This window comes from Choristoneura fumiferana, chromosome 11, assembly GCF_025370935.1.
Source record: "Choristoneura fumiferana chromosome 11, NRCan_CFum_1, whole genome shotgun sequence".
Classification (NCBI taxonomy): Eukaryota; Metazoa; Arthropoda; class Insecta; order Lepidoptera; family Tortricidae; genus Choristoneura; species Choristoneura fumiferana.
The window spans coordinates 15,994,354-16,021,302 of NC_133482.1; the positions used below are offsets into that span (position 1 = coordinate 15,994,354).

A 26,949-nucleotide genomic window follows, 5' to 3' on the forward strand; every position below is an offset into this window, starting at 1 on the left:
AAATATACTTAAACTTGGAAGATTTCGTACCAACACAATACGAAATCCTTAGAAAAATATTATTTGGTTTTTTCGTAATGGCTACGGAACCCTAACCTGGGCGTCTCCAACACGCTCTTGACCGGTTTTTATTTTTTATCTTTTTCATATACGTCATGTACTGCGGCCATGATAACGTGGTTTATACAGCCAACTAATATTTTTAGTAACTATTTTTGTGTCTATTTTAGTACAGGAGACGTGGAAAATAGATTTTCACCCATCTGATAACCAGATAAGACATCTTTTTTATTAAGGGGCTGTTTCACCATCCATTGATTAGCGTTAACTGACGGTTAAATTTTTAACTCGCATCAACGTGTGGCACATAGTTCGACAACTCTTTTGAAAAGATAGTAAGGTTTGTCAAAATGATGATTTTGCAAAGTGAAGATTTCCGGAAATAATCGCTCCCAAAGAAGCAATAATTTTGTCCCCCCCCCCCCTATATCTTAAACTGTTTGTCCAAAAAATATGCAAAAAATATGGAAAGGTAACGCTTAATAAATACTTTCAACGAAAATTGGTTTTAACATGATCGGATATACGGTTTTTGAGTTATTACCGAAAAATTACGCTTCTCAAAAAAAGGACCTAAGTGCCGTGAAGATACGTTCTTTTTCTGGTAATAGATTTTAAGACTGTAGTAAGTGTTTTAATTGTGTTATTACGCACGTAATGTTACTTGATTTTTTTCGTAATGGCTACGGAACCCTATCTTAGGCGTGTCCGACACGCCCTTGGCCGGTTTTTTTATTCCAAAAATATAATAGTTTTAATGCAGCAAATATGCTTAGGCTTATTAAAGGTAGGCTACCTGGCAAGCGAGTATGAACAGGTGAGTCAATATCGGTAACTACACCGATCTGATAACTAGTCAAAGTTGGTATCATAATAAAGATAATTTAATTACAAAATTAATCATATAAGCTTGCCTCGTGTCTCATCCGGTTATCAGTGGGGCGATTGTAATCTTAACTGCTGCGCACAACAGGGTACTTAGTTCTCCTAGTTTAAGTCACACCACCTGTAAAACCATTATGTATTGAGTATTGAGTATTGAAGGTCGATCTTTAGCGGCTCTTGGGCCATTTTGTGTGACTTTCCGTAATATCACTCTTTTGTGGCCCAGCGGAAGAGCAGAACTGGTTTTAAACCAGCGATTTGCTGAGCCGGCAACTAAGTATGTATTTTTTCTAAGCTGTGTATTATGTCTCTGCTGTTATATATAAATGATTTTCTTTCTTTCCTTTTCTAACATTAATAAAGCTAGAAATTGAAATTGCCGTAAAACCTACACTTCTAACCTATTGATTTAGTGGTTTTTTTTTATTCTTCGCCTGGATGGCAAACGAGCAAGTGGGTCTCCTGATGGTAAGAGATCACCACCGCCCATTGACACCTGCAACACCAGGGGGATTGCAAATGCGTTGCCAACCTAGAGGCCTAAGATGGGATACCTCAAGTGCCAGTAATCTCCACGCCGAAACACAACACTGCTGCTTCACGGCAGGATTAGCGAGCAAGATGGTGGTAGCAATCCGGGTGGACCTTGCACAAGGTCCTACCACCTGCAAATACTTTTTTTATTTATTTTTTCTTTTTATTAAGTAATTTAGGTCAATGTTTCAGTGTTCGTCATGCCCAATATAATAATGCCTAAAAAATTTAAGTTTTTACATGAACTGTTAATACCGTTTGTTATTTAACTTATATTTAATATGTACATGTATACTCTGCTAACACCACTGCTAAAGACATGAAATTACAGAATAATGTCAATCACTAAGTACACTGACCATATTTCAGAGGTTTGCTTTTTATAATGAGCTCTTGATAAAATTTTGGGGGAGGCGTTCGATTTCGAATTTGATTGCTTAGTAGCGACATCTCTTGTCTGGGTGAGCGGTTGGTTCCGAAAGAATGTGACGTCTGTCGCAATATGTATACATAGGAAAAATTCGTGTCTATATTCCTGTCCAGCAGTGGTGTAGGGGTTATAGCACGCAGCACGGATTGCTGAGGACCTGGGTTCGATTCCTAGTGCTGGTCTCTCTTTCTGGTTTTTCTGTGCATCCATGTCTCTAGAACTAAGGCAGGGGTAGGGTAGACTTTGCGACTCATTACAACAAGCGGCTGGCCTCGGTTGACATGTTCGGTAGCTCGTGCGCTGTGTTTAAGCGTCAGGTCACCCAGTTACTAAATAAAAATAAATAGATTGCACATATTATACTGCATTTATAGAAATCTCCTTCCTAGTGGAAGTCCCGTCATTGGATTGGTTCTGCTTGCTGTAAATATAAGGCATCCTTGTGTAGTCTGCATGTTACTTGGGATTGTTAGTTGTGTATGATAAATGTTAGTTTTAGGTTATCATTAATTAGTGTTACGAGTACATTGCCACATCTTCCAATAAGTCTTAGTGGGAATTATTTAAGATCGTAGGCAATACTTATCGCATTATTTTAATTTTCTCTTGCTATTAATTGTCAATAAAGGGGGAAAAAATCGGCCAAGAGCGTGTCGGACACGCCCAAGGTAGGGTTCCGTAGCCATTACGAAAAAAATCCTTTCCGGCGGCGAATGCACTAGTCCCAAAACGCACTATTAGTCAATACACTCTAATTTCGTAAGCCCCTCTTCTCATAAGAAGCTAGGCCCAAAACACCATATTTCCAAAAAGGCTCATTCTCGATTTACACGAGAACCATTGAGAACTAGTCCCAAAATACACCTTTCCCAAAATACCCCAAATTGTGTTCACCTGTAGGTGGCGTAATACTTCATTCTCATAATGCATAGTTCTCAAAACACTCTAGTTCCAAAATACCCTAATTTTTTTTCTTTTATTTTCGAATGACTCCTTGAAATTGCTTTCAAAATGTGCATTATTTAGATGCTTTGATGCGTATTTACTAAAATAGATACCCTATTATTTCCCTAAAGGGACATCAGTGCCGTTAAGATTTAGTGTTATTTAAGTTAATCAATGACAAAGGGCATTATTACGAAACTCTATTATAACATTATTACGAAATCCTAAACTGAGCATGGCTCGACATTCTCTTGGCCAATTTTATTATATGTACTTAAAATATATTTATAACAACACCGTAGAAAACGGTATTCGTAAGGCATGATACTATGATAGTTGAGACCTTAATCGAACGAAATAACGACTGACTTAAATGAAATACCTATCCTAGTTCGTTTATCACTAGTTGTAAACGATAAAACTCACATAGGTATGTAAATCATAAAATCAAAAGATAATGAATTACTTATTTATTTACACACAAGGAGTGAAGTCGTCGTCGTACTTAAGTATGGAAGCGTTTAAACTTAATACTTTTAATATTTCTAGGTTTATTTAAAAGAAAGTTATTATTAAAATTTTCTGATATCAGATATATTTACGGAACTATCGCCTGGCTACACTTAACGATTACATGCTGTATATAGCTCAAAATAATATTTCAAAAAAACGGGTAACGGTTACGGCTGAAAGCAATTTCAAGGAGTCATTCGAAAATAAAAGAAAAAAAATTAGGGTATTTTGGAACTAGAGTGTTTTGAGAACTATGCATTATGAGAATGAAGTATTACGCCACCTACAGGTGAACACAATTTGGGGTATTTTGGGAAAGGTGTATTTTGGGACTAGTTCTCAATGGTTCTCGTGTAAATCGAGAATGAGCCTTTTTGGAAATATGGTGTTTTGGGCCTAGCTTCTTATGAGAAGAGGGGCTTACGAAATTAGAGTGTATTGACTAATAGTGCGTTTTGGGACTAGTGCATTCGCCGCCGGAAAGGAAAAAGAGCGTATCTTCAAGGCACTTACGTCCTTTTGTTGAGAAGCGCAGTTTTTCGGCAATAACTCAAAATCGGTATATCCGATCATGTTGAAACCAATTTTCGTTGAAAGTCTTTATTAAGTGTTACCTTTCCCTATTTTTTGGACAAATGGTTTACAAGATAGAGGGGGGGGACACAATTTTTGCTACTTTGGGAAAACTATAAGGATTTTTGCCATTTTGGCTCCGGAACCCTAAAAAAGTTAATTATTTTATTTTGTTTTCTCATAGAAGTTTAATTACTGAATTTAATTGGGAAAGCAAGCTAAATACGAACTTTTCCGACAAAAAACGATGGCAAAACATTGTTCAACAGATCCGATTATATTTTCTTGAAAAGCCAACTAATTTTAGCTTAAAGGTAAACTTCCAAATTCACAAGAATTAAAGACAATAAGTCTCCTTATTCCGTAAGTCTTGGATTTAAACGTGAATAAATAAGAAATAACACATGGCCGGCATAAAACGCTCGCAAACAGGACGATTGGATAACAGAACAGTCGATAAAGAGCTGTTTACGTACAGACAGACATACATGTTGTAACTGAGTCTTGGAATAAAACAGGGTTTCTGCAAATTGCGACTTTAAGTCCGAAAGAGAGTCGACACATGGATTTATTTCATTTCAAAGTGAACAGACACCTTCTAGGCAAACGTGTACCTTCTTAGGCCTCACCTTCGCCTTCCATCAAGCGAGATTGAGGCGAAACTTAAGTCCATTACAAAAAAAAACAGCCAAGAGTGTGTCGGACACGCCCAAAATAGGGTTCCGTAGTCATTACGAAACTAAGTAATATTTTTCTAAGGATTTCGTATTTTATACGGAATCTTCCAAGTTTAGGTATATTTTTATACCTTAGGCTGCTATTTACTCATAAACTACTAATAATTCTCAAGCAAACTTAGCCGTTATAGTTTTCCTTGAAAGTTTGATATACTTACTACCATCCTGAATTTTTTCAAATTTTTCCACTGACCGGTTTAGATTTTAGAGAGGGGGGCGCGCTCAATTTTAATGAAAATTTGCACTTTAAGTTGAATATTTCGCAAACAAAGCACTAAATCGAAAAATTTATATCTTAGTCCATCCATATATTTAGTCTTAGCAAACCCCTAATGGTTTTAAAAGACCTATCCAACGATACCCCACACTATAGGGTTGGATGAGAAAAAAAAATCACCCCCACTTTACGTCTATGGGAGGTACTCTAAAAAAATTTTTTTTTTAATTTTTTAATTGTACTTACCATTTCGTCGGCATAGTTTACTTATATATCCGTGCAAAATTACAGCTTTCTAGCATTGATAGGCCCTGAGCAAAGCCGTGGACGGACAGACAGACAGACAGACATGGCGAAACTATAAGGGTTCCGTTTTTGCCATTTTGGCTCCGGAACCCTAAAAATCAGCAGGTCTACTACGAAATTCGAAAATCGCTTATATTATTAAAAACGAGAGTGAGAGGGAAGGTACGATACCAACTTCGATTTTCGATTTTCGTAGTATCCCTGCAACTTATATGGATACATTCACTCCTAGGCAGGTAAGGTTGGTAGGTTGCTCTCAGTTGGTAGGTCTTGGGCGAATCCAGTGCATGGGGAAGTTCACACCATTGGATTGCTTAGCGGGTGTGTATACACCTGTATATTGCAAGGAAACCTTTCCTTGAGATGTTTTTCGTCATCGTAAAGCTTGTGGTAAATATAATAAACAAAGTGCCATAAATACAGACTAGGGTGCAGTCTTGGTGCAGTCGATACGACAATATATTTGACAGTATCTGTCAATAATTAAAAAAAAGACTGACATAAAATATTTTTTAATAAAAACTAAAAAGGCAAAAGAACAAAGTCTAACAGTCTAGAACTGTTAAGTAATTTAACGTTCAATCGCCCCAACGAAAACAGTCTAAAAAGATGATTAATACATTCTGCATTTAATCGGCACCAGCTGGTAAAATAAATAAAACCCTGATAAAGCCCGGTGCACACTGGTAAACGAGCGGATCGCATGTCTGCAAATGTGGACGAGGCCTAATCTTCCGCTCTCTAATATTCAAAACGTAATTATGTGGTTACACTGGTGCCAACCTAAAATATTGATTTTTCGTTCTGAAAAGTTGGTGAACGTTTAAAAAAAAAAGGAAACTCGGTGCATTTTGGAATTTATACATTGCTAGGTATGTGGGGACTGTAACTTGGTAAGAACTTAGGTAAAGGGGATCTACGCGCGTGACTTTAAACTCAATTCAAATAAAAATGACATTTCTTCAATACTTGCTTTATATTATTGTAGTTATAAATATATTTTTACAGAGATAGGTCCAGCCGCTCAGGCCGTCGTCGGGAGCAATCTGTGCTCCGGCGATGTATACCGCTGTCAAACTCTTTTAAAATCAAATTCTAGAATCGTACCTTACAAAAATACTATCATTATACATAATACAGTCAATCTAGCGTGCCAGGTGGTCAGTTTTACCACCTGCCAGCGGTATACAGCCTAGTTCCTTTAGTAGGTACACTTCTAGGGCTGGAAAGCGATGTGTTTGTGTCCTGCAAAGCCTGGCATTGTAAAGTAAACAGTTCCAGTAAATATCGTGAGAAGTCTGTGCGTGCTTGCATGTGGGGTTGCACACAGGCTCACATTTGTCTGAGTATGTGTGTGTGTGTGTACGCTTGTGTGTGCCCCCAATTACGTAATGTATGAAATGTGTTGCCAATTCTTTTTTTTTTGCCGCCAATTCGTGCTGCCACTATCGTGAAAGTTCAAAGTATGTATTAAATAGCATGAGACACAAGTTAAAATTACTTTCTCCTACATCACAATCCTCTATGCTGTACCGCACTAATTGTACATCTAAATCGGTCCGTGTAATATCAACACCGACACAAAATAAATAACGTTTAAAAGGTTTCTTTACGCCGATACACGAACGACTGATTTGTGAACGGATGCCGTGAAATCTGGACAAAGAATAAAACTTTTAAGTTCACTCGTCACTCTTTTTGGTAAATATTATTCCAGACGGACACACATACAGACGGACAGATCAGACCATACCTTGGTAGTAATCCTTATCCAATAAATCATTTCATATTCTAGACTGCTTTAATACGGATTCATCGATGTTCATGCCAATATCGATTCTTCCTGTTCGCAATTCTGCACAATCTGAATTCCACACAATAGTATTTCACCGCATTCGCCATTGTGCACAGTCATTATTTGTGTACAGTAGTGATTCTAGATTACTTCTTGAATCGTTCATATCGGACATTCCATTCAAAAGATATTACTAATCTAAAAATATCAATCTCACCAAAAATGAATTTAAACAGTCGCCGCGTGGCTTCGCGCGGCTCGGGTGAAGTTTTTAGGAAATGGAGCTGAAAAATGTACTTTTTTTTTAATGTTGCCCGTGGGAAGCCGGGCCGGATCGCTAGTAGTTTACATTTTTTATTTATACACATTAAAAATAGTGCCCAAGACTTCTTATACTTAGCATAAAGAGTCATATTTTTCCAGAATTCTAGCAGGTAAGATGCCAACGAAGAACTGTGATGCGGGCGAAGACGTTGTCCTTGCGGGACTGTCAGGCAGACTGCCCGGGTCTGAAAACATCGAGGAGTTCGCGAAAAATCTATTTGATGGAGTAGACTTGGTCACTGCTGAAGACCGTCCGCCTGGTTAGTCACCTCTGCCTTCTACCTACCTACCTACTTCAATGTATTTATTTATTACATTCAGATAATTAAAAAAAAACAACCAAAATTTTTTTTTCATCTTGTCAGATCAACGAATTCCCTCCATATCATTGTCAGTTTTTAATTAGGACGAGTAGGACATCAAGCTGGACTGCCTGTATTATCTGACGCGCTCTATTATTTCAAGGTCACTTTTTAAAAATTTCGCTGGCCCCGACGAATAATAAGATAACTGCTATGATGCATACGAAAACAGTATTCTCTCTGTAACATAATATTTTAAAGTGTAAATGCCAAAATAAAGTTTGCCATCAATAAATTAAACATATTTTATCTCGATTATAAAAGACAGTTTTTTAATAGAAAGTCGATTTCTGACAAATATGGAAATAATAAATTATATGTATCTTGATTGCTGCATACACACTTCTTTCACTAATAATAAAATATAAAATAAAGGTGGCATACGCTACAGCATAACTTAATGAAAAGTTAACAAAAAGTTTTCAATGTCAAAAATCTGATTTTAGTAGGTATATTATGAGTTCTGAAATTTTGACAGGATTGCACGGGCTGCCACAGCGCAACGGCAAGCTTAAGAATCTCGCGCATTTTGACGCCGCGTTCTTCGGAGTAAATCCTAAGCAGGCAGACCTCATGGACCCACAGCAACGTATGCTGTTAGAGCTAACCCACGAGGCCATCGTGGATGCCGGCTTCAATCCCGATGATCTTCGTGAATCGCGAACCGGCGTATACGTGGGAGTCACCAGCTCGGATACCGGCGCAATATTATTGCACTCTGACGTGGAATTGATCCATGGCTATGAACTCACTGGCTGCGCAAGTTTCATGTTCTCGAATCGTGTATCTTACACCTTCGATTTTAAAGGGCCATCTTACGCCATTGACACCGCCTGCTCTAGCTCAATGTATGCATTCGCTCACGCTGTTGAGGATATCCGTGCTGGAAAATGCGACGCTGCTATCGTCGCTGGTACGAATCTTTGTCTTTTGCCATCTAATTCGCTCGAACGGTTAAACGTGATGTCGCCGGAGGGTCGTTGCGCTGCGTTCGATGCGAACGGACGCGGCTACGTGCGGTCTGAAGCTGCCGTGGCTGTGTTACTGCAGCGACGCCGCGACTGCCGCCGACTGTACTGCACAGTGCGCGGTGTGCGTACAAATTCAGACGGTTACAAAGAGCAAGGCATTATGTCTCCTTCAGGTGCCATGCAGCATCAGCTTGCACTAGAAACGTTCAAGGAATCACGCTTACGGCCACAAGATGTCGTTTACTTTGAGGCACACGGTACTGGCACTAAAGTCGGTGATCCGGAAGAAGTCAACGCAATCGCTGAGCTGTTCTGTGAGGATCGCACTATGCCTCTCTTGATAGGCTCTGTCAAGTCCAACATGGGTCACTCAGAGGCGGCAGCGGGCCTTTGCTCAATTGCCAAGGTTGTGCTGGCAATGGAGCGTGGAATCATCCCAGGAAACCTACATTACTGTACACCCAACCCTGACATTCCTGCGCTTAGCGACGGTCGTATCAAGGTACACATGTACTTCTAGACATACATTTATCTTTCTTAATAATAGTGTTTTGATGTTAACATGACCTTTACACCTTTTACACTTTAGGTGGTGGACTGCAACACGCCGTGGCAGGGTGGGCTGGTCGCTGTCAACACCTTCGGCTTGGGCGGCGCCAATGCACACGTCATCTTAGAGTCGCAGAGCGGCGAGCGGCCGCCACCAGCGGCCTACCCCGCGCCACGACTTGTGCTGGCTTCGGGAAGAACCGACGCTGCGGTATTGCGGCTTCTGAGGCTAGCAGCGGATCATCCACAGGACGCTGAGCTCCATGCTTTGTTGGATGCAGTGCATGCGAGGGCTATTCCGCGACACACGTATCGCGGCTATGCCGTGTTGAATCTCAAGCGCGATGCATCGCCTGTATTGGAAACGAAGAAGGTAACGTCTACACTGGCTGGGTCTGCCCGAGCAATACTAGTATATTTCCCGATCTGATATTACCTGTGTACTCTTTAGCTATTTTAAATACGTACCCGTTTGTTATCAGATTGAAAGAACAGAGACGCGCCCAATATGGTTCGTTTTCGACGGCATGGGCACACAATGGCCTGGAATGGGGCAAAGCTTGATGCGACTGCCTGCCTTTGCAGCTAGTATAGCGCGCTCGGCAGCAGCACTTCGTCCATTAGGCTTTGACCTCCTGCACGTTCTGACCGAAGCTTCTGAGGCCGCTTTAGACTATGTAATTAATTCGATGGTATCAGTCACGGCCGTCCAAGTTGCGTTGGTCGACGTGCTGAAAGAAGTAGGCGTGCGTCCTGATGGGATCGTGGGCCTTTCTGTTGGCGAAAATGGTGAGTTTATCACTTCAAACCAGCAGAGAATTATTTTCGTGGTTTTATGTAGTCCGTTACATTTTGATTTTATTTTCTTTGTCATCTATGAATATGTCTTAAAACGCCTGTCTTTTTGACATTATGAGCAGGTTGTGCATACGCAGACGACTGCTTAACAGCAGAACAAGCAGTACTCTGCACGTACTGGCGCGCGCGCAGCATAGCGGAAGCGGCGCTGCCGCCGGGTGCGATGGCCGCCGTGGGGCTGACGTGGGAAGAGGCCGCGCGTCGCTGCCCACCCGACGTGTTCCCTAGCTGCCACATCTTCACAGAAAGTGTCACGGTGAGATGCCAATAGAGGCGGGTTCCTGAAACAAGCGTAAGTGGCGCCAGTAATGGTTACAGGATACGTACAAAGCCCACCTTAACTTATCTGTTTACCGGATGAAAAATATTCTATATCAAAGATCTTTTTGTGTTACTTAAAATATTGAAAACTAGCTTTTGCCTGCAATTTTACCTTGTGCGTAAAATACATACAAATTTACGTTCACTCTATACTGACCTTATGTCCACAGCGCACGCAATAATTTGTATCAATATCCTAGTTGCCCACCTGAATCAAACGTACAAAACTCGCATTAGTACTTCCATAATTATCTTTCAAATCTTACTTGTACAGTACACTTTATACTGTAAGTTGTTCATTACCACTACGTCTTTCCGTAGGTATCTGGTGCACTAGATTCCGTGAAGGAATTCGTTGCCAAACTCAAAACCGAGCATGTGTTCGTTAGCAACGTCAACAGCTCTGGCATAGCTTTTCACACCAAGTACGTCGCAGCTTCAGTGCAGCAAATGCGCACCAAATTGCTGGAGATTATACCGAAACCGCGCGCGCGCAGCTCGCGCTGGATCTCCTCGTCGCTGGGTCCAGATCATCAAGACTCAGAATGGGGTGAGTTAAAGCATGAAGTGAAGACTTTTGTAGCGGAAATATTCAAAAATTCTTGAAAAAAAATTAAATAAGTCTAGTGATCTAGAATCTATTAAGTAACTTAAAATTGGACGTGACTGTTGCAGGCAAGCTGTGCAGCGCGGAATACCAAATCCACAATCTGTTATCACCAGTGCTGTTTGCCGACGCACTACGAGCGGTACCGGAGCATGCTATAGTAGTGGAAATAGCACCACACGCGTGGTTATACCCTGTATTACGGCGGGCGCTACCATCCGCCAAGCACGTGCCTTTAGTACGACGAGAGCATCCAGACCCGCTGTCGCATCTCCTGCAGGCATTGGGCCGGCTGTACACTGCGGGCGCGCAGCCACGCGTGTCATCGCTGTACCCACCAGTATCATGGCCTGTATCGCGCGGTACGCCAACGCTCGCTTCAGCCATCGAATGGGACCATTCTACGGAGTGGTTGGTGGCTAATTACAAGTCGGCACCGCGTACTGGCGAGAGCGTAATCGAGTTCAATCTTGGCAAGCCGGACCAAGCTTTTCTAGATGGGTACAATATTGATGGATGCGTTCTCTTCCCTGGTGCTGGTTACCTGGTAAGTGGCTGTGAAGATATTTTTGATAACCTAATTAACAGATGTTCACTATCATTACACTAATGCTAATGATTATATTTGATTGATACGAGTATTGCATGCTAAGTAACTGCCCGCTCTTATAAGAGATATGTGACAAATGACCAGTCATAAGAAGTGTTCAAAGACTTTTATAAATTATAATAACATTCTGGGATGATCGCTGCGGTTAGTATTGGACATATTTTTACGTTCGTCATATTATGACAAGCTTTGCGTTGAACCATTTAGTCAGCTTTAGATAGAAGCGAACCTCCTTCGCGGATTCGAGCATGGGGGTTGCTTTTATCTGGCCTGTAATAAGCGATTATATTGCCCAACAGACGATGGTGTGGCATACGGTGGCTAAGGTCAACAACTTAAACATGGAAGAGGTAGCCGTGGTCCTGGAGGACATCCAGTTTCGGCGTGCCACCATCGTGCCCCGAGACGCACCGCTTCGCTTCCTCGTCACGCTACTAAGCAACAGTGGGAACTTCGAAGTATGTGAGGGTGGAGATGTCGTAGCGACCGGTCGCGCGCGCCTTGTGACTGATCCTGCTGCCGAGCGCTTGCCTGTCGCCTTGCTCGGCAATGACGCACTTGTGGAAGACATACCGTCGCTCGACGCGGACGACGTTTATAAAGAGCTACGTCTACGGGGTTACAATTACCAGGGTGTGTTTCGTGGTGTCCTTCAATCAAATTCCAATGTCACGGTAGGCCTGCTTAGCTGGCAGAACAACTGGATTTCATTTATAGACAGCATGCTGCAGTTTGAAATCATAGCTGAGAACACGCGCGAATCGAAGGTGCTTACGCGTATACAGCGTGTGCTCATCGACCCAACAGCACAAAAAGAAGCCGTAGCTGCGGCAACTAGCGGTGGTAACTTGCCTATACGCCGGTACAAGGATCTGTTCGTAACTATTGCTGGCGGCGTGGAACTGCGTGGAATCAAAAGTTCGTTAGCACCACACCGCACTAACGATCAGGCTGCACCTAAGTTAGAGAAATACGAGTTTATACCGCTAGACAACACATGCGGCGCTTCTGTAGATGCCACTCTCTCTAAGTGCAGTGCACTCATCGTCGCACTACAGTTGGTTTTTGAAAACAGCAACACTCGGCGTCTTGGAGTGGCAGAGGTCGCGCTGGGCCGGCCCGCTAGTGACCTGCTGCTGCCACTCGTGCTGCCAATACTGGACTCCGAGCCGCAGGTTCGCGTCGAGGCGAGCCTGGCTGCGGGCCCTAACGCCGCTGACTACGCCGCCACTCTAAACCTACTTAGAGTAAAGGTACTTGCAAAACACATCTCCGGCGCAGTGTGTGCCATTAAAGAAATTATTACATTATGGACATTTAATCTCTCGCTCTGGTCTTTAAGTTTTTTTTACCTTAGCACAAAAACTGCTAACAATGCGAGCTTTGGGAGAGGGAAAAGTCTAAATACGCTTTAGGATTGCTGTAACCAGCGACGTGATGGAAAGAAAGAAAGAAAATCATTTATTTATAACAGCAGTTACACATGCACAGGTTACACACACATACACAGGTACAAGTTATACATGTGATTTTGTCTTTTTAGGTATTAAATAAGGAGTTGCCGGACTTGAAATACCAGTTGGTGCTTGGTGCGAACGTTTTGGTGCGACACGATGCAGGGGTACTTCGCGAGCTTACTACAATGTTAGACGCACATGGACATGTACTGTTGGAGGAGCCCCCATATGCATTGGATAACCCAGGCGCAGCCGCGGTACTGGAAGGCGCTGGCTTGGTTGCAGTAGCACGGCAGCGCTCGGTGGCTTGCGAATACGTGCTACTCCGTCGCCCCTCCGCGCTTCCCGCCACACACATCATTCTAGAAGTACGTGATGATGATTTCGCGTGGATAGAAGCGCTGCGCGATGCCATGAAGCGCGCCGAGAGCGAGGAGTTGCGTGTATATGTGTGGTCACGCGATGCAGCCAGTGGCGTGCTCGGTCTGGGTACGTGCCTGCGCCGCGAGGTAGGCGGTGATAAGATGCGAGTTTACTATCTGCCCAACGCCAAGGATGTTTTTGACCCCGCCGCACCCGCCTACTACGCACAAGTTCAACTAGACCTTACATTCAACGTACTAAGGGCTGGAATTTGGGGTACTTACCGCCACTTGCGGCTTGAAGACCCAGCTAACAGACAGGTCCAGGTAAGATTGATTCCCCTCAGAACTGTTTCCTTTATCGCTTTTGCCATTTAATGATTTTCTTTTTTCTAGATGGAGCATGCATATGTCGACATTTTGACACGCGGCGATTTATCATCGCTACGCTGGATACAGAGTGACCTTCAGTACGCGACCACAGCGCCACAAGCGGCGCCCTCCAACCTATGCCATGTTTACTATGCACCTCTTAACTTTCGTGACATAATGGTAGCCACTGGAAAACTGCCGCTTGACTCATTGCCTGGCAATCTCGCGGGTCAGGTGAATGCTGTCTTCCCACCCAGTTTTTCGCTCTTTTAATACTTGTAGTATAGCACACCAAATGATCTCTTTGTATCGCAGGAATGCATCCTGGGAATAGAGTTCAGCGGGCGTCTCTCATCAGGCAAGCATGTGATGGGCATGGTGGCAGCAAAGGGTCTTGCTACTACTGTGCTCGCTGACGAGGGCTTTATGTGGGATGTGCCAGCTGATTGGTCACTGAAAGAAGCAGCTACGGTTCCAGTGGCATACGCGACGGCGTATTACGCGTTAGCGGTGCGCGGAAACATGAAGCGCGGTGACACCGTGCTAGTGCACGCGGGCGCGGGCGGTGTCGGGCAAGCCGCCATTTCTATTGCACTGCACGCCGGCTGCACTGTATACACGACCGTAGGCTCGCCTGCGAAGCGAGCTTTTCTACGCGACCGTTATCCAGCGCTTCCCGATGAGCATATTGGCAACTCACGCGACTGCAGCTTTGAGCAGCTAGTGCTACAACGCACGCGCGGTCGAGGTGTCGACATGGTACTTAACTCACTGGCCGGTGACCAGTTGCAAGCCTCACTGCGCTGTTTGGCGGAAGGCGGCCGCTTTTTAGAGATTGGTAAAGTAGATCTTAGTGCTGGTTCACTACTGAGTATGGCTGTACTGCTTAAAAATACCACAGTACATGGGATTCTTCTGGATGCGCTGTTGGGTGGAAGTCAAAATAACCATGAGAAAGTAGCAGTTGTGCGTTGTGTTTCTGAGGGAATCATCAATGGTGCTGTTCGTCCACTGCCTGCAATCGAATACGCGGATTTTCAGCTCGAACAGGCTTTTAGGTGAAAATTTTGTATTTTTTTATAATTGAATTACTCAATCGTACAATCTTCAGATTTGATTTTCATCTGAAAATTGTTTTAGGTATATGGCAACTGGCAAGCATATTGGCAAGGTGCTTATTCGTATCCGTGATGAAGAGAGCAGCGGGCACCCGCCGCCGCCGTGCCTGCTGCCGGCGCTGCCGCGCACTTACATGCACCCCGCTAAGAGTTGCGTGCTGGTGGGTGAGTGTCATCTTGTAATTAATCATAATAAATCGTAAAATTTTTACAAGCTTTTATTTAGTTCCACTTGTCTCGTTGTCTATCTGTCTGTCTGTAATCAAATCTTGCAAGTTAAATTTGACCTACTTCTAGTAGAAAAATGGACTTGAAATTTGGAATAATTATGTAAATCGCGTGACAATACAATAATCTTGGAGTGACATCCTGGTAGTCCAGCCAGGATCGCCTCCGCAGGGCGGAACTCTTCAACGGTTAATAGCATCGACTTGAAATTTGGTATGCAAATGTAGTTTGGGTGATAATGCAAGTACAGTAAACAAAAAGTACAGTCAGCAAAAAAATTGTTATCAAAGTGAAATTTTTATGCTTAGGTTTTATATTTAAATCATCTCATTCGAGACTTGGCACGTTGTTTATAGCGTACTAGCAGTTTCCCGCGACTCCGTCTGCGTAGAATTCGCTTATCGCTATCTATAGGATAAAAAGTAGCGTATGTTCTTACTCATGACTACAACTATCTCCATACCGAATTTCGTCTAAATCGGTTCAGCGGTTGAAGGGTAAAAAAGTAACAGACATACAGAGCTACTTTCACATTTATAATATCAAAGTAAGAATTTTTGGAAGGATTTTATATTTGTTTGCAGGCGGTCTAGGCGGCTTCGGGCTTGAGCTAGGCGATTGGCTAATAAAACGAGGTGCGCGTACGCTCGTGTTCAACTCTCGCAGCGGCGTACGTACCGGCTACCAGGCCTGGTGCATTCGCAGGTACCTCACATCCACATTTTTGTGTACCTAACAACAAAGGCTTCTTCTCTTGAAACGAAAAGAAAAAACGATTGTGCAAAAAGGAATCATCAAATTTAATGCCATCCATCCATCCATCCCTCCATCCATCCATCCATCCATCACTCAGAGGGCTATGGAGAGGGCTATGCTCAGGGGTTAAAATGATGATATCCGCAGTAGAACTAAGATTACCGACATAGCTCGAAGATTTCGAAACTGAAGTGGCAGTGGGCGGGGCACATTGCTCGCAGGACTGATGGCCGATGGGGTCAGAAGGTTCTCGAATGTCGTCCGCAGACCGGGAGACGAGCTGTCGGTAGGCCTCCAACAAGATGGCGCGACGACCTGGTTAAGATCGCGGGATCGCGGTGGATGCGGAAAGCACAAGATCGGTCTGAGTGGAGAGCCTTGGGGAGGCCTATGTCCAGCAGTGGACGTCTTTCGGCTGACATGATGATGATGATGAATGGCATCCATCGGCAGTCGCTAAACCAGAGCTAATCTGAATGCGTCACCGGGCCAGGTGACTGGTCATATCAGTCGTGATGTCTACCTTTAAACAAAGAGGCCTCCCCCATATACCTCCAGTTGCTTCGATTGGGAACGGGCTGCAATCACCATGAACTCGTGGCTTTAACCAGGTCATCCATCCATCTCGTTGGTGGGCGTCCTACGCTGCGCTTGCCGATCTGCGGTCTCCATTTGAGAACTTTTCGGCCCCAAAAGGCCGTTCTCCGTGCTATATGACCTGCCCATTGCCACGTCAACGAGCTAACTCGCTTGGCTATGTCGGTTACCCTCGTTCAAAAAGTCAAAGTCAAAATATCTTTATTCAATTTAGGCTATAACAAGCACTTATGAATGTCTAAAAAAATCTACTACCGGTTCGGAAAAACCTCTGTTGAGAAGAATCCGGCAAGAAACTCAACGAGGTTCTTCTACGTATCTCCTCATTTCCGATTCGATCCGGTAGAACCCCAAGCATAGCCCTCCCCATAGCTCGCTGAACAACTCTGAGCTTAATACCTTGCAGGAAGAGGAATTTTTAACACGAGCTCGGTTTCTTTGAGTAGGATTGTGCTTGTTTATCTTATCATATCTCACAGACGGTAGATTTCAGAGACAATGATGGTGCGGTCACTGGTATCGCGTGTTTGTGTTTACAGATGGCGTGAAAAAGGCATACGAGTAGACGTGTCAACTTCAGACGTGACTACTGTAGCTGGTGCGCGCGCGCTGCTGGAAGACGCGACGCATGCGGCGCCCGTCGGTGCTATTTTCAACCTGGCTGCTGTATGGCACGATGCTTTTCTTGAGAATTTGACACCAGAAACTTTTCAAGCTGTCGCGAAACCAAAAATAAATGGTTAGTTGCTGGGTAATAAATACATAATAACTTAATTGCCCTCATTTGCCTGGCCTGTATATGGGGGAAGCCTACGTCCAACAGTGGACGTCCTACGGCTGATATGATGATAATGAACTGGGAAAAAATGGTTCTCATAAAATTATCAACCGCATAAAGGAGCGGCCACACCGCTGCTTAAAAAACAGTGGCGGTACGAAATCGCAGTGACGCATCGTGTGCGCACCATTTTTTTCCTGCTTTCCACACCGCTGCTTAAAATACGCAAACGCGATGCGTAATCCCGTTGCCGGAAACGTCAAGACTTTTGTTCGGTAAAGTCCTGACGTTTACGGCACATCACTGCGATTCCGTATTTTAAGCAGCAGCGTGGAGAGCATGCGATAAAAATGGTGCGCATATGGTGCGTCACTGCGATTCCATGCCGTCACCGTTTTTTAAGCAGCGGTTTGGCCGCAGCTTAATTTTGAATTCTTACCAAATCCCTATTTTTATTGCAAGAGGATTCTTTTGTTTGTAAATTTAGAATTTACTACTTAAGTTGATCTAAAAATGCCTTATGCTTAATATTTAACTACCTAATAGTTCTAATTTAGATACCTTTATGATACGAGTGTAACGCACAATCTCAAGTGATTTTTGTTCTAGGCACTTTCGCGCTTGATATGGCATCTCGCGACCTAGCACCACAACTGGACTACTTTGTGGTCTTCTCATCCGTAGCATGCGGGCGTGGGAGTCTTGGCCAGAGTAACTATGGACTTGCCAATAGCGCCATGGAGCGGCTCTGCGAGCAGCGGCAAGCTGATGGTCTGCCGACGCTGGCTGTGCAATGGGGCGTCATTGGAGATGTCGGGATAGTTGCCAGGACGCATGGTGCTTCTGATATTGTATTGGGTGATACTGTGCCGCAGCGTATAGCTTCGTGTCTGACCACACTTGGTACCTTGATGACTCTGCCACATGCTGTCACTGCTGCTATGGTAGTGGCAGATAAATGCCCCTCGCAAAAGAAACCATCGCAAGACCTTGTTCGCGTCATCGCGAATATCCTCGGTAAGCTAAAGTTTTTTCTGCTATGTTTCCATGCCTCATAATGTTTTTTCATTGGGTCTCAACTTATTCGTTTCATCCTCAGAGTAACATAACCGCGGTTCACCCCGCTACCAGATGTGAGACTCTGAGAAATATTTTATCGTTCATTGATATGATCCTCCGCAAAGTAACTCCTGATTCAATAAATTATAATATTATTCTTCCCATTTTTATTATTCTTGTAATGATTGACCTTATCATAGTTTATTTATTTATTTATATGTTGCTGTTTATCCCACTGCCTATATTTATTTTAGACTCGTATTATTTGTAGGTACGATATATGTGTATGTGTAGATGTATTTTTGCCGAGTTTAAATATTCTGATCTGTGGTTGATGCACTACCTGATGTAAACTAGTCCCTCCATCTTTTTGTAAAAAAGGTTGCATGAAAGAGATCATAGAACATAGATGTCGCTAGTGCTGCTGCTTGAGTAGCAAAGTAGAAATAAGCAACCTGAGATATGTATGCATAGGAAAAATTCCTGTCCAGCAGTGGTGTAGGGGTTATAGCACGCAGCACGGGATGCAGAGGACCTGGGATCGATTCCCAGTGCTGGTCTCTTTTTCTGGTTTTTCTGTGCATCCATGTTTCAGTTTGTATTTTCGAGATGGGGTAAAAGAGATCGCTCTTAAGCGATAAGGCCGCCTATTGCTTACCTTGTAATTTTCTCTCTGTGCACCTGTTTTCTGTATCGCTTACTACTTATTTCTGGTGTACAATAAAGAGTCATTGTATTGTATTGTATTGTATTGTATTGGTTTGTATTGTATTGTATTATATAGAGATCCATGTTTGCAGGCATCAAAGATCCCAGCAAGGTATCAGACGGAACCACTTTTTTGGAGCTAGGCGTGGACTCGCTAATGGGTGGTGAAATCGAACGGACCCTGGAACGAGGATACGCCCTGCTGCTGAGCGTGGAAGAGATTCGAGGACTAACGTTTGGCAAGCTGCGAAGTATAGATGCCGGAGCGCCGAAGCCTTGTATCATCTAAGAAACATATTGACCGACCCACTTAAGACATGCTACCTAAATGCGCGGCAGCGTGTCCGTCCAGCCAAGTTCATAAGAAGAGAACTGGCGACGCAGTGGCCGTGTGTTGCACAGACCATTTGGAGCCACTTCAGACTTCTACGTATCTCAACATCTATTAAAAAAATTAAATTTGGTTCATTTATTACAACTCTTAATGCTAGCTAGAACCCCAAGTTTCATAAAGATAAGATGAATTATATCTAATAGGTACCTTTAAACGAACAATTCTTGTATTAAATCTTGGAAACGGCTCCAACGATTTCGATGAAATTTGGTATGTAGGGGTTTTCGGGGATGACAAATCGATCTAGCTTGGTCTTGTCTCTGAGAAAACCTTATTTAACGAGTTTTAGCTCGAGCAAAGTTCGGCCGCCCAGGTACTTGGATTTTAAGACACAAACATCTAAAAACTGTGATTTTTCTGACTGACCTAACATCAAAAACCTAACCCGCTTCCTGTAGACCTAGCAAGTTGAATTTTAAGTTACTTGGAAGTGTTTTAGACCACTAGACTTGTTTTTAGGGTTTTTTCCTTTTTTAGTCTCTTTATGGTAGTCGGGTTTTTGTTTTAAATATAAATTTATATCTCATATTATGTAAAATGGGCTAATTATTAGCTTTCTTTTGAAAACCCATATTGTTACAATGCAATTTTGTATTTTATCGAGGCCGTATTATTGGTCCGTAATGTTTCGCCTTATGTGAACATAGGTTTATTAGGAGAGGCTAAACTAATTTATTAATTTTATTAAATAAAGGTAAATTATGGACAAATAAAGCTAGATAATTGCTAATCTACCCATGAATACGCGAACGAGATTATTGGCAACATTAAACTATCCAGTACGAACGTGGAAATAGCGCGGCAGAGCCTTTCCTGCCCGACGCAATGGCCGCGGCCTGTTTCTACTATCGGTCGCCATTGTCGCCATTGTCGCCATTGTCGCCGGAATTGGGGTATAAATAGAAGCGCGCGAAAGGAGGGGGGATTCTTTTTTTCGACACGGACTCGAGAGGTTCTCTCTGGCATACTTGGTATTAATTCTATCGTCTTTTTAAATTGTTTTGTGTTAATTATATAGTGAATTGGTGTGTGATTTCCCTGCTTTGTGTATCTTGGTACCGAAGGCTTTTGGTATTAGGGTATCCATTGCTGGGAATTGCGTATTAATTCATTATGGGGTTTGGGGATCACAATCAGTTGTGATTTTAAAATATTTCTGGAATAGTGGAGGACTTATCGAGTTTCGGCTCAGTAAAAGCCGATTCTTAGGGAATGGGAGCCAGGTCACCTAGCGGTGGTAACGGACAGGCTGACTTTCCCTGGGAACGTTCTTCAGTGTCAGTGTACGCCTATGGAGTAAGGGCGGGGTCTTGTATTATACCGGAAGAGACAGGCCTAATTTTCTCCCTGGGTTTTGGAGGGTTTGAGATGCCATACCGGTGTCCTAAATCAACCAAGATCTTGTCCTCCTTATCTATTTATTTATCTATTCACACACTTATTCTTCGGCATCGGTATTTGTCTATCCCAATCCTAACACGACAGATACTGGTGAGCACACGGGTGATAGGCGTAGGAAACAGAGCCACCCACTCGACTTAGGGGTAATTTAGAATAGGCTCTCTCACTGCACCTTGAGAGAGACTCCGCGAGTAATCTAAATGTGGAGCCCGGGCTTCTAGTTTGCTGTATCGTGTAGATTAGTTGGTTAGTTTAGAAGTAGGACTAGGATATGGTAGGCTTGAATTGTGTTTACTTCCACTTGGTAAGGTGGAGGTTGAATTTGCTCTATCTATTTGATTTGATATTTATCTGTGTGTGTCAATTGTGTTTACTTCCACTTGGTAAGGTGGATGTTGTATTTGCTCTATTTTATTTGATTTGACTTTACTTGTGTGTGTTAATTGTGTTTTCTTTCCATTAACTATACAGCTACTTACCAATTTGCCTAAGGCTGCTTTAAAGCTTGCCTGCTACATTCAGAACCTAGCCATACTCATGGCGACATACTTACATAAATATAGACAACTAAATGACTGACCTTGACGTCCGACGAATGAAGGGTTTCGGCGTTTCACTTTTCATTCAATGTCCTAAGTTACAAACGCTAGTAGCCTCAAATACAAGTGAGACAAAATAATTCAACAACTCACAATGGAATAATATTTATTTGCTGAAAGTAGAATCTCCTTTGAAGACTGTGGTCGTTCCTGGCAATGGACCTTGGATTGTATGAACCTGTAGTGGCTATTAATATCAACTATTTCAATAAGTAATAAGGCTCTATTTTTCTTCTGTAAACTTACAATGTAAGTCATATTGATTAAGACTAAGGCAGAGCAAGTCAGTGGTTAGCCGGTACCAGGTGATCCGGAAACTACTCATTAATCAATATAATAAAGCACTATAACTTATCTCTACATTCTGCTGAAGTTGGGTTTGTTACTACAGGAGTATTGTGATCACGGGTTTGATCCAGGAACAGCCTCAGGCTATAATTGACTTCCCTTTGAAATGTCCTCTCTTATAACATAAAGATATGTTTTATTTCCTAACAAGGAAGAGGTAGTATGCTCCTTCTGGGCTAACGCAGAGGAGGCGTGTCCAGTACGGGACGAAGGCCACTTTCAGAGGCGGGGAGTGGGCCTCTGAACTTTAGCTGCGAAATAAAATACCTTCTTCCACACGAACATATCATAGACTATTGACAGACTACTTTAAACAACTAACTACATTTTTCATTGTTCTTCTTTTATCTTCTCTTTATTATTTAGTTATATTATATAATAAGTGAGCTCTTTTCCCATTATACTAAACGTACTAAAGGGTTACTTTCTAGGACACAACGTAGGTTCCTTATACTAGACCGCTAGCGATCACTTGGCCAATTTTATGACTTAATCAAGGTAAATCAACTTCAACTAGGTCTAATTATTCGTAGGTTGAGAACCCATAATAAGGTAATAATAAATAAATTCGGTTTGTAGGCATAGGAGTAAGCTTTAGGTTAAGAGCTTAAATCGAGTTTAAGGTAGGATTCGTTACAATTTTGGTGCCGTAGAAACCAGGATAATATGTATATTTTAGTAATTATTACCATTTACTTTATTTATTATGCTTTGCTAAGTTTTTATCTTTCCATTTTTGCTTCACTGGGTCCTCAAATAATCATTTCTCTGCTAAATCAATTATTAGTTAAATTAAATTATGTTACATTGCTTTAAGATATGATATTAAGTTGATTTTGCCTTGTTTAGGTCGAATGTTGTTATAATCTTTTGTCATGTGACAATTGGTTATAGCAACAATTTTGTTGACGTGAAAAAGGAAAAGTATAAGTGGGAAATAGGAGCTCATAATAGGTAGTTGTATTGTTCTAAAGCAGCTTGTAGACTTTTCTTATCGGTGCGGCATTCTTGTACACGTTGCCCTGGGAAAAAAAAAAAATGTTCATTTTAGCGACTATTAGTAACAGTGAGTGAATAAAAGATCGAAGTTAGTGATGTTGTGATTAATTAGATAAAGGGTGAAGAAAAATAAGTTGATTACATTAAAAATGTAGTATCTTAAGTGATTAAGTAATTTAATAGTGAATTAAGTAGTATAGTAATAGTATAGTTTGATATGAGTAAAATACGTTAGTGACTGAGTTGTGTAAAGTCAAGTAAAAACGGTTCGACCCCATGAACATAGCAAGCCTAGGAAGTTCCAAGCACATTGAGTATAGTTATAGGTAGTAGCGGGCTGTTTTCCGCAACTCCACGTCTGGGTGCGCGCGCCTATTTTTCCACATTATATCATTACATTATGGTAGCATATAAGCACTTTATATCAATATATTATTAGTGGTCGAAACGTCGAGATAAATGTTGCTCGTGTGTTTGGCGTGATAGGTCCTGTTTCTGGTATTTTAACATTACAGAGATCATGAAGTTGAATAGTGAGAACTAGAGTTTACCTGAAGTTAGGAGGGTAATAACAAATGAAAAATTAGAAAAGGCAAGTACAACCAGGCCCATCGTTAAAGAGATGTAGGAATACTGTCAGATTGTAATAGAAACTAGAAAACCTGAAATTAGCTTAGCTTATTAGATGGTTGCAGACAGTGGGGGCACAAAGGAATAAAATTAATGCTTGAAATAAAGAGATGATATCTACAGAGACTCTAACATCATTTATTTATTATTTATTAATTAATATAAGAAAAAAATACAATTAATCATTTATTGCATCATTAAACCGCATCACGATTTGTATTGATGCTGCGTTGTTTCTGCATTCATTCTAACACATTGAAGTAGTTTACTTTATTTATTCATTCAATATAAAATTACATTATAATTTACATAAATGTCAGTAAAGTATAAGAATTTATATTGAAATCATCAAGGAAAAAAAGATAATAAAATACCAATCATGTCATGATGTGGAAAATAACAATTAAGATAAGATCGGTTTTCCTTTAGATTGTCATGGTAGTAGGAGCAATGTTGGTTTGGTTAACTAAATAGTTCATTGAGAATAGCTGACACCAACCAAGGCCACTGGGTTATGTGGGGGATTAGTGTACGTTCACCCGTGGCTGCCCTGTGCCTGATGTGATGATGATGATGATGATGAATTGGGAATAGAGCAAAAAGTATTCTGAGTAACAGAGATAATAGAGTAATAGTAAGTTAACTAGGGCTGGACTGGTAGGAAAGATGGGTTTTCTAGAGAAAAGAAAAAAAAGAAAGAAAAAAAAAATTAATTAAGTGATATGAATCTGCATTGACTTCCCATTTGTATAGAATAATTTATAGATAAGGTAGGTAATGTTATGCAGGGTCGGCAACGCGCGAGTGATACTTCGGGTGTTGCAAGCGTTCCTAGGCGGTGGTAATTGCTTAACATCAGGCGGGCCGCATGCCTGTTTGCCACCGACGTGGTATAAAAAAATAGAGGTAGTATAGGTAGTTAAGTTACTGTACCTTAATAAATGATGCTCAGCAGTGTTCGGTACATCAGCAATTCAGCATAGCCCTTGCTAGTGTGTAAACCACGGACAAAAAGCAAGAGTTTTCCCCGGGCCCAGGTCACCTGAAATATATTTTAGTATGGTTATAAATAAATTCATAATGTGAAGAACATTAATAAATTTTAAGAGTACATAGTATGAAAGATTTCTGGAACATAATGAAGATAATTAGAAAACCATTTATAGCATACCTTTACTACCATTCTAATGAATGTTCTCCTTAGCTCTCAGGACTGTGACTAAAAATAAATACTCAGCGCTGAAACAAAGTAAAAACCAAAATCAAAATCTAAGCATCAAAATCTGGTTCTAGTTGTTAGACTCCTTATAGACTAAGTAGTGTGTAAGCAGTTAGTCTAAGTAGTGTAACTACATTTAAGAATAAAATTAAATATAGATATATTTTATTCTGGGTCTAAGTTCGGTGAAAGTAAATTTATTCTCGGTCAAAGATCAATTTCATTCACTTTAAAATGTTATGACAGCAGGTTAGTTTCATTAATTGAGAATTATTTCAAGTAATAGCCACATTGCAAACAAACATATCTACATTTCAATTAAATATAATGATTAGAAAAAGCCCTATCTACTAACTAAAATGATTGCAAGTGATCTTACTAGAGCATCAGATTGACAAAAATTAGGTATGCTAGCAAACTTTACCTTAAATTTTACCTTATTGAACTTGTGCCTTCTTGATAAAATCATTAAACCAATAACAGAAGGAGAATAGATAAATGATTTGAATTGATTTGGTTGTGGACTATAGATATTATCAGGAAATAAATGGTTAAGTTAGGTCCATTGCTTGATTATTAACTTTGTTAATAAGATTCATTAGTAGTACAATTACAATCATTTTCCGTCAAAACAGGTTAATAACTGATTATCATGTTATTTAGTGTGCAGGATAATTAGGTCTCATTATCGTGGCTGAATTATTTACAAAACGAAAACTTATTTCATCAAAGTCACGGTTAAAAATTTAACATCTATACTAAAAATAAACAAGGGTACCTACTTACATTCAAGTTCCCTTTTTGTGAGATGTTGTGGGTACTTTTGGCGAGGTGGACTTGGTCGTTTGTTGTGATCGTTTGGCGAGTCTTCATATCGCCCTTTCGGTAGGATAGGGATAGTATTATTTTCATGATACTTCCAAGATTAACACAGATAAAAGAATAGTCCGCGGGATTTCTTTAGGTTATTTATTGGTTATCGAATTGAATTGACAGTGACAGGTTAGGGGACCAGTAATGCTCGACCCTATACTGCTCAGCCATCACTGTACGACCTGATAATACGAACTCGTTTTGGATTAGATATATCACATCGTACAATGTTAGGTCGTACAAAATCAGGTTGTCCAATAGCACCTTGAACATTATCGGTACAGGATGATAAAGCTCGACCCGTGTTCCAAGTGACATGTGATTGAATTATCAGGTCGTACAAAATCGGTCGAGCATTGTCCAGGTCGTACAATAACTACACCCACAGGTTACAACGCGAGTGCTGAAAACAATAATTTTTACTCGTTTGAAAGACGCCCATTCATTATCGCAACTATGATTATGGTTAAAGGTTTTTAAGTAGTACTATTGTATTATAAGTTATTTATTGACTATTTAGCTTAGGTTAAGTTAGTTATATAGTTATTCATATTATATAAGTTTTACTATTAAGATAGATTTAGATAATGTATGACCACCTTTAATAATTTTTAATATTGAGTTGGCAGCATTGATTTGAAAGTGATGATGGCGATAGATCTATAGACAAGAACAGTTGTAATATAAAATATCAAATAAAGTAAAAGGACGAAAGTGCATGATTAACGACATTAAACAAAGATGAAGCGTAGACGTAAATGAGTTTTAATATTTCGGTAAAGAGCTTGTCAGGTTAGTGCATTAGTGTTGTCTAAAGTGTCATTTTGTCTCTTTCTAACAAACATACAGGTGCGAGCAATTGTAAAATATATACGTTGCAATGTGTTCTATCTATTAATAATAATTTAAACGTTCATTACGGTAGGTAGGAGGTGGTCCGAATCGCGATTGTAATTGAATAGTGACTTCGTTTATGAATACAAAAGCGAGAAAATATTTAATAAATATTTAATTTATTGTAATCTATGATAACACCAGCGCAGAATAGATAATTAGGCCCTATACCATGAAGTGCAAAACTCGAGCTTCGTATGTTGCCGTCCCGCTGACGCTTGTGATGATTGATGCGCGAGTGAGAGAGACGGTGCGATGCGAGATTCGATTTGCGAGTTTTGTAGTAGCCTCTTAGTAGTATTAAGTTGTCAAAATTGACGGTGTCAAAAGTCATTGATGTCAGCTGTCACACCGCAACCTACCAGTTCGGAAACTAGAATAATGAAACACAATCTTGAACACGACCGGTTGATTCACGAACGAGTTTAGGAAAATCGGAACTAAATAACAATTTTAGTACCGTTAGTTTTAGAAATCAATGTTTAGTGTAAGTAAATTATTTAGCGTGTAAAGTAGAATTAAAAATATGGCCGTGATCACATGTGTTTTGAAAATTTTAT

General features: G+C 41.2%; 1 protein-coding gene and 1 long non-coding RNA gene across 4 annotated transcripts; one reads left to right on the top strand and one right to left on the bottom strand.

Moving 5' to 3' along the window:
• The first annotated feature begins 1,062 nt into the window (after nt 1–1,062).
• On the top strand, nt 1,063–19,499 carry LOC141432866 (fatty acid synthase-like). 3 transcript variants are annotated; one of them, XM_074094669.1, is made up of 17 exons: nt 1,063–1,222; nt 7,419–7,579; nt 8,160–9,154; nt 9,242–9,574; nt 9,684–9,990; nt 10,122–10,315; nt 10,702–10,930; nt 11,056–11,534; nt 11,897–12,850; nt 13,141–13,743; nt 13,813–14,022; nt 14,104–14,846; nt 14,929–15,071; nt 15,719–15,839; nt 17,027–17,226; nt 17,875–18,282; nt 19,125–19,499. In XM_074094669.1, the coding sequence occupies exons 2-17, from the start codon at nt 7,435–7,437 to the stop codon at nt 19,319–19,321; spliced, it is 6,261 nt and encodes a 2,086-aa protein (XP_073950770.1). In that variant the 5' UTR covers nt 1,063–1,222; nt 7,419–7,434; the 3' UTR covers nt 19,322–19,499. The 3 variants fall into 3 exon arrangements, with proteins under 3 accessions (XP_073950770.1, XP_073950771.1, XP_073950772.1); XM_074094670.1 differs by lacking the exon at nt 1,063–1,222 and adding an exon at nt 7,261–7,335; XM_074094671.1 differs by lacking the exon at nt 1,063–1,222 and adding an exon at nt 7,270–7,288.
• Nucleotides 19,500–20,059: 560 nt separating this feature from the next.
• Nucleotides 20,060–25,890, bottom strand: LOC141432394 (uncharacterized). Its single transcript, XR_012451831.1, has 4 exons — nt 25,409–25,890; nt 24,575–24,642; nt 24,337–24,445; nt 20,060–22,796 (listed from the first exon to the last, which is right to left on the bottom strand). It is a non-coding gene; the product is annotated as an uncharacterized lncRNA (long non-coding RNA).
• Nucleotides 25,891–26,949: the final 1,059 nt, after the last annotated feature.

Bases quoted from the DNA above. Each gene is read 5' to 3' on its own strand.
- LOC141432866 (XM_074094669.1), top strand. From the start codon at position 7,435: ATGCCAACGAAGAACTGTGATGCGGGCGAAGACGTTGTCCTTGCGGGA. The intron at 9,155-9,241 runs GTACACATGTAC...TTTACACTTTAG, and splicing joins TTAGCGACGGTCGTATCAAG to GTGGTGGACTGCAACACGCC. The intron at 10,931-11,055 runs GTGAGTTAAAGC...TGACTGTTGCAG, and splicing joins TCATCAAGACTCAGAATGGG to GCAAGCTGTGCAGCGCGGAA.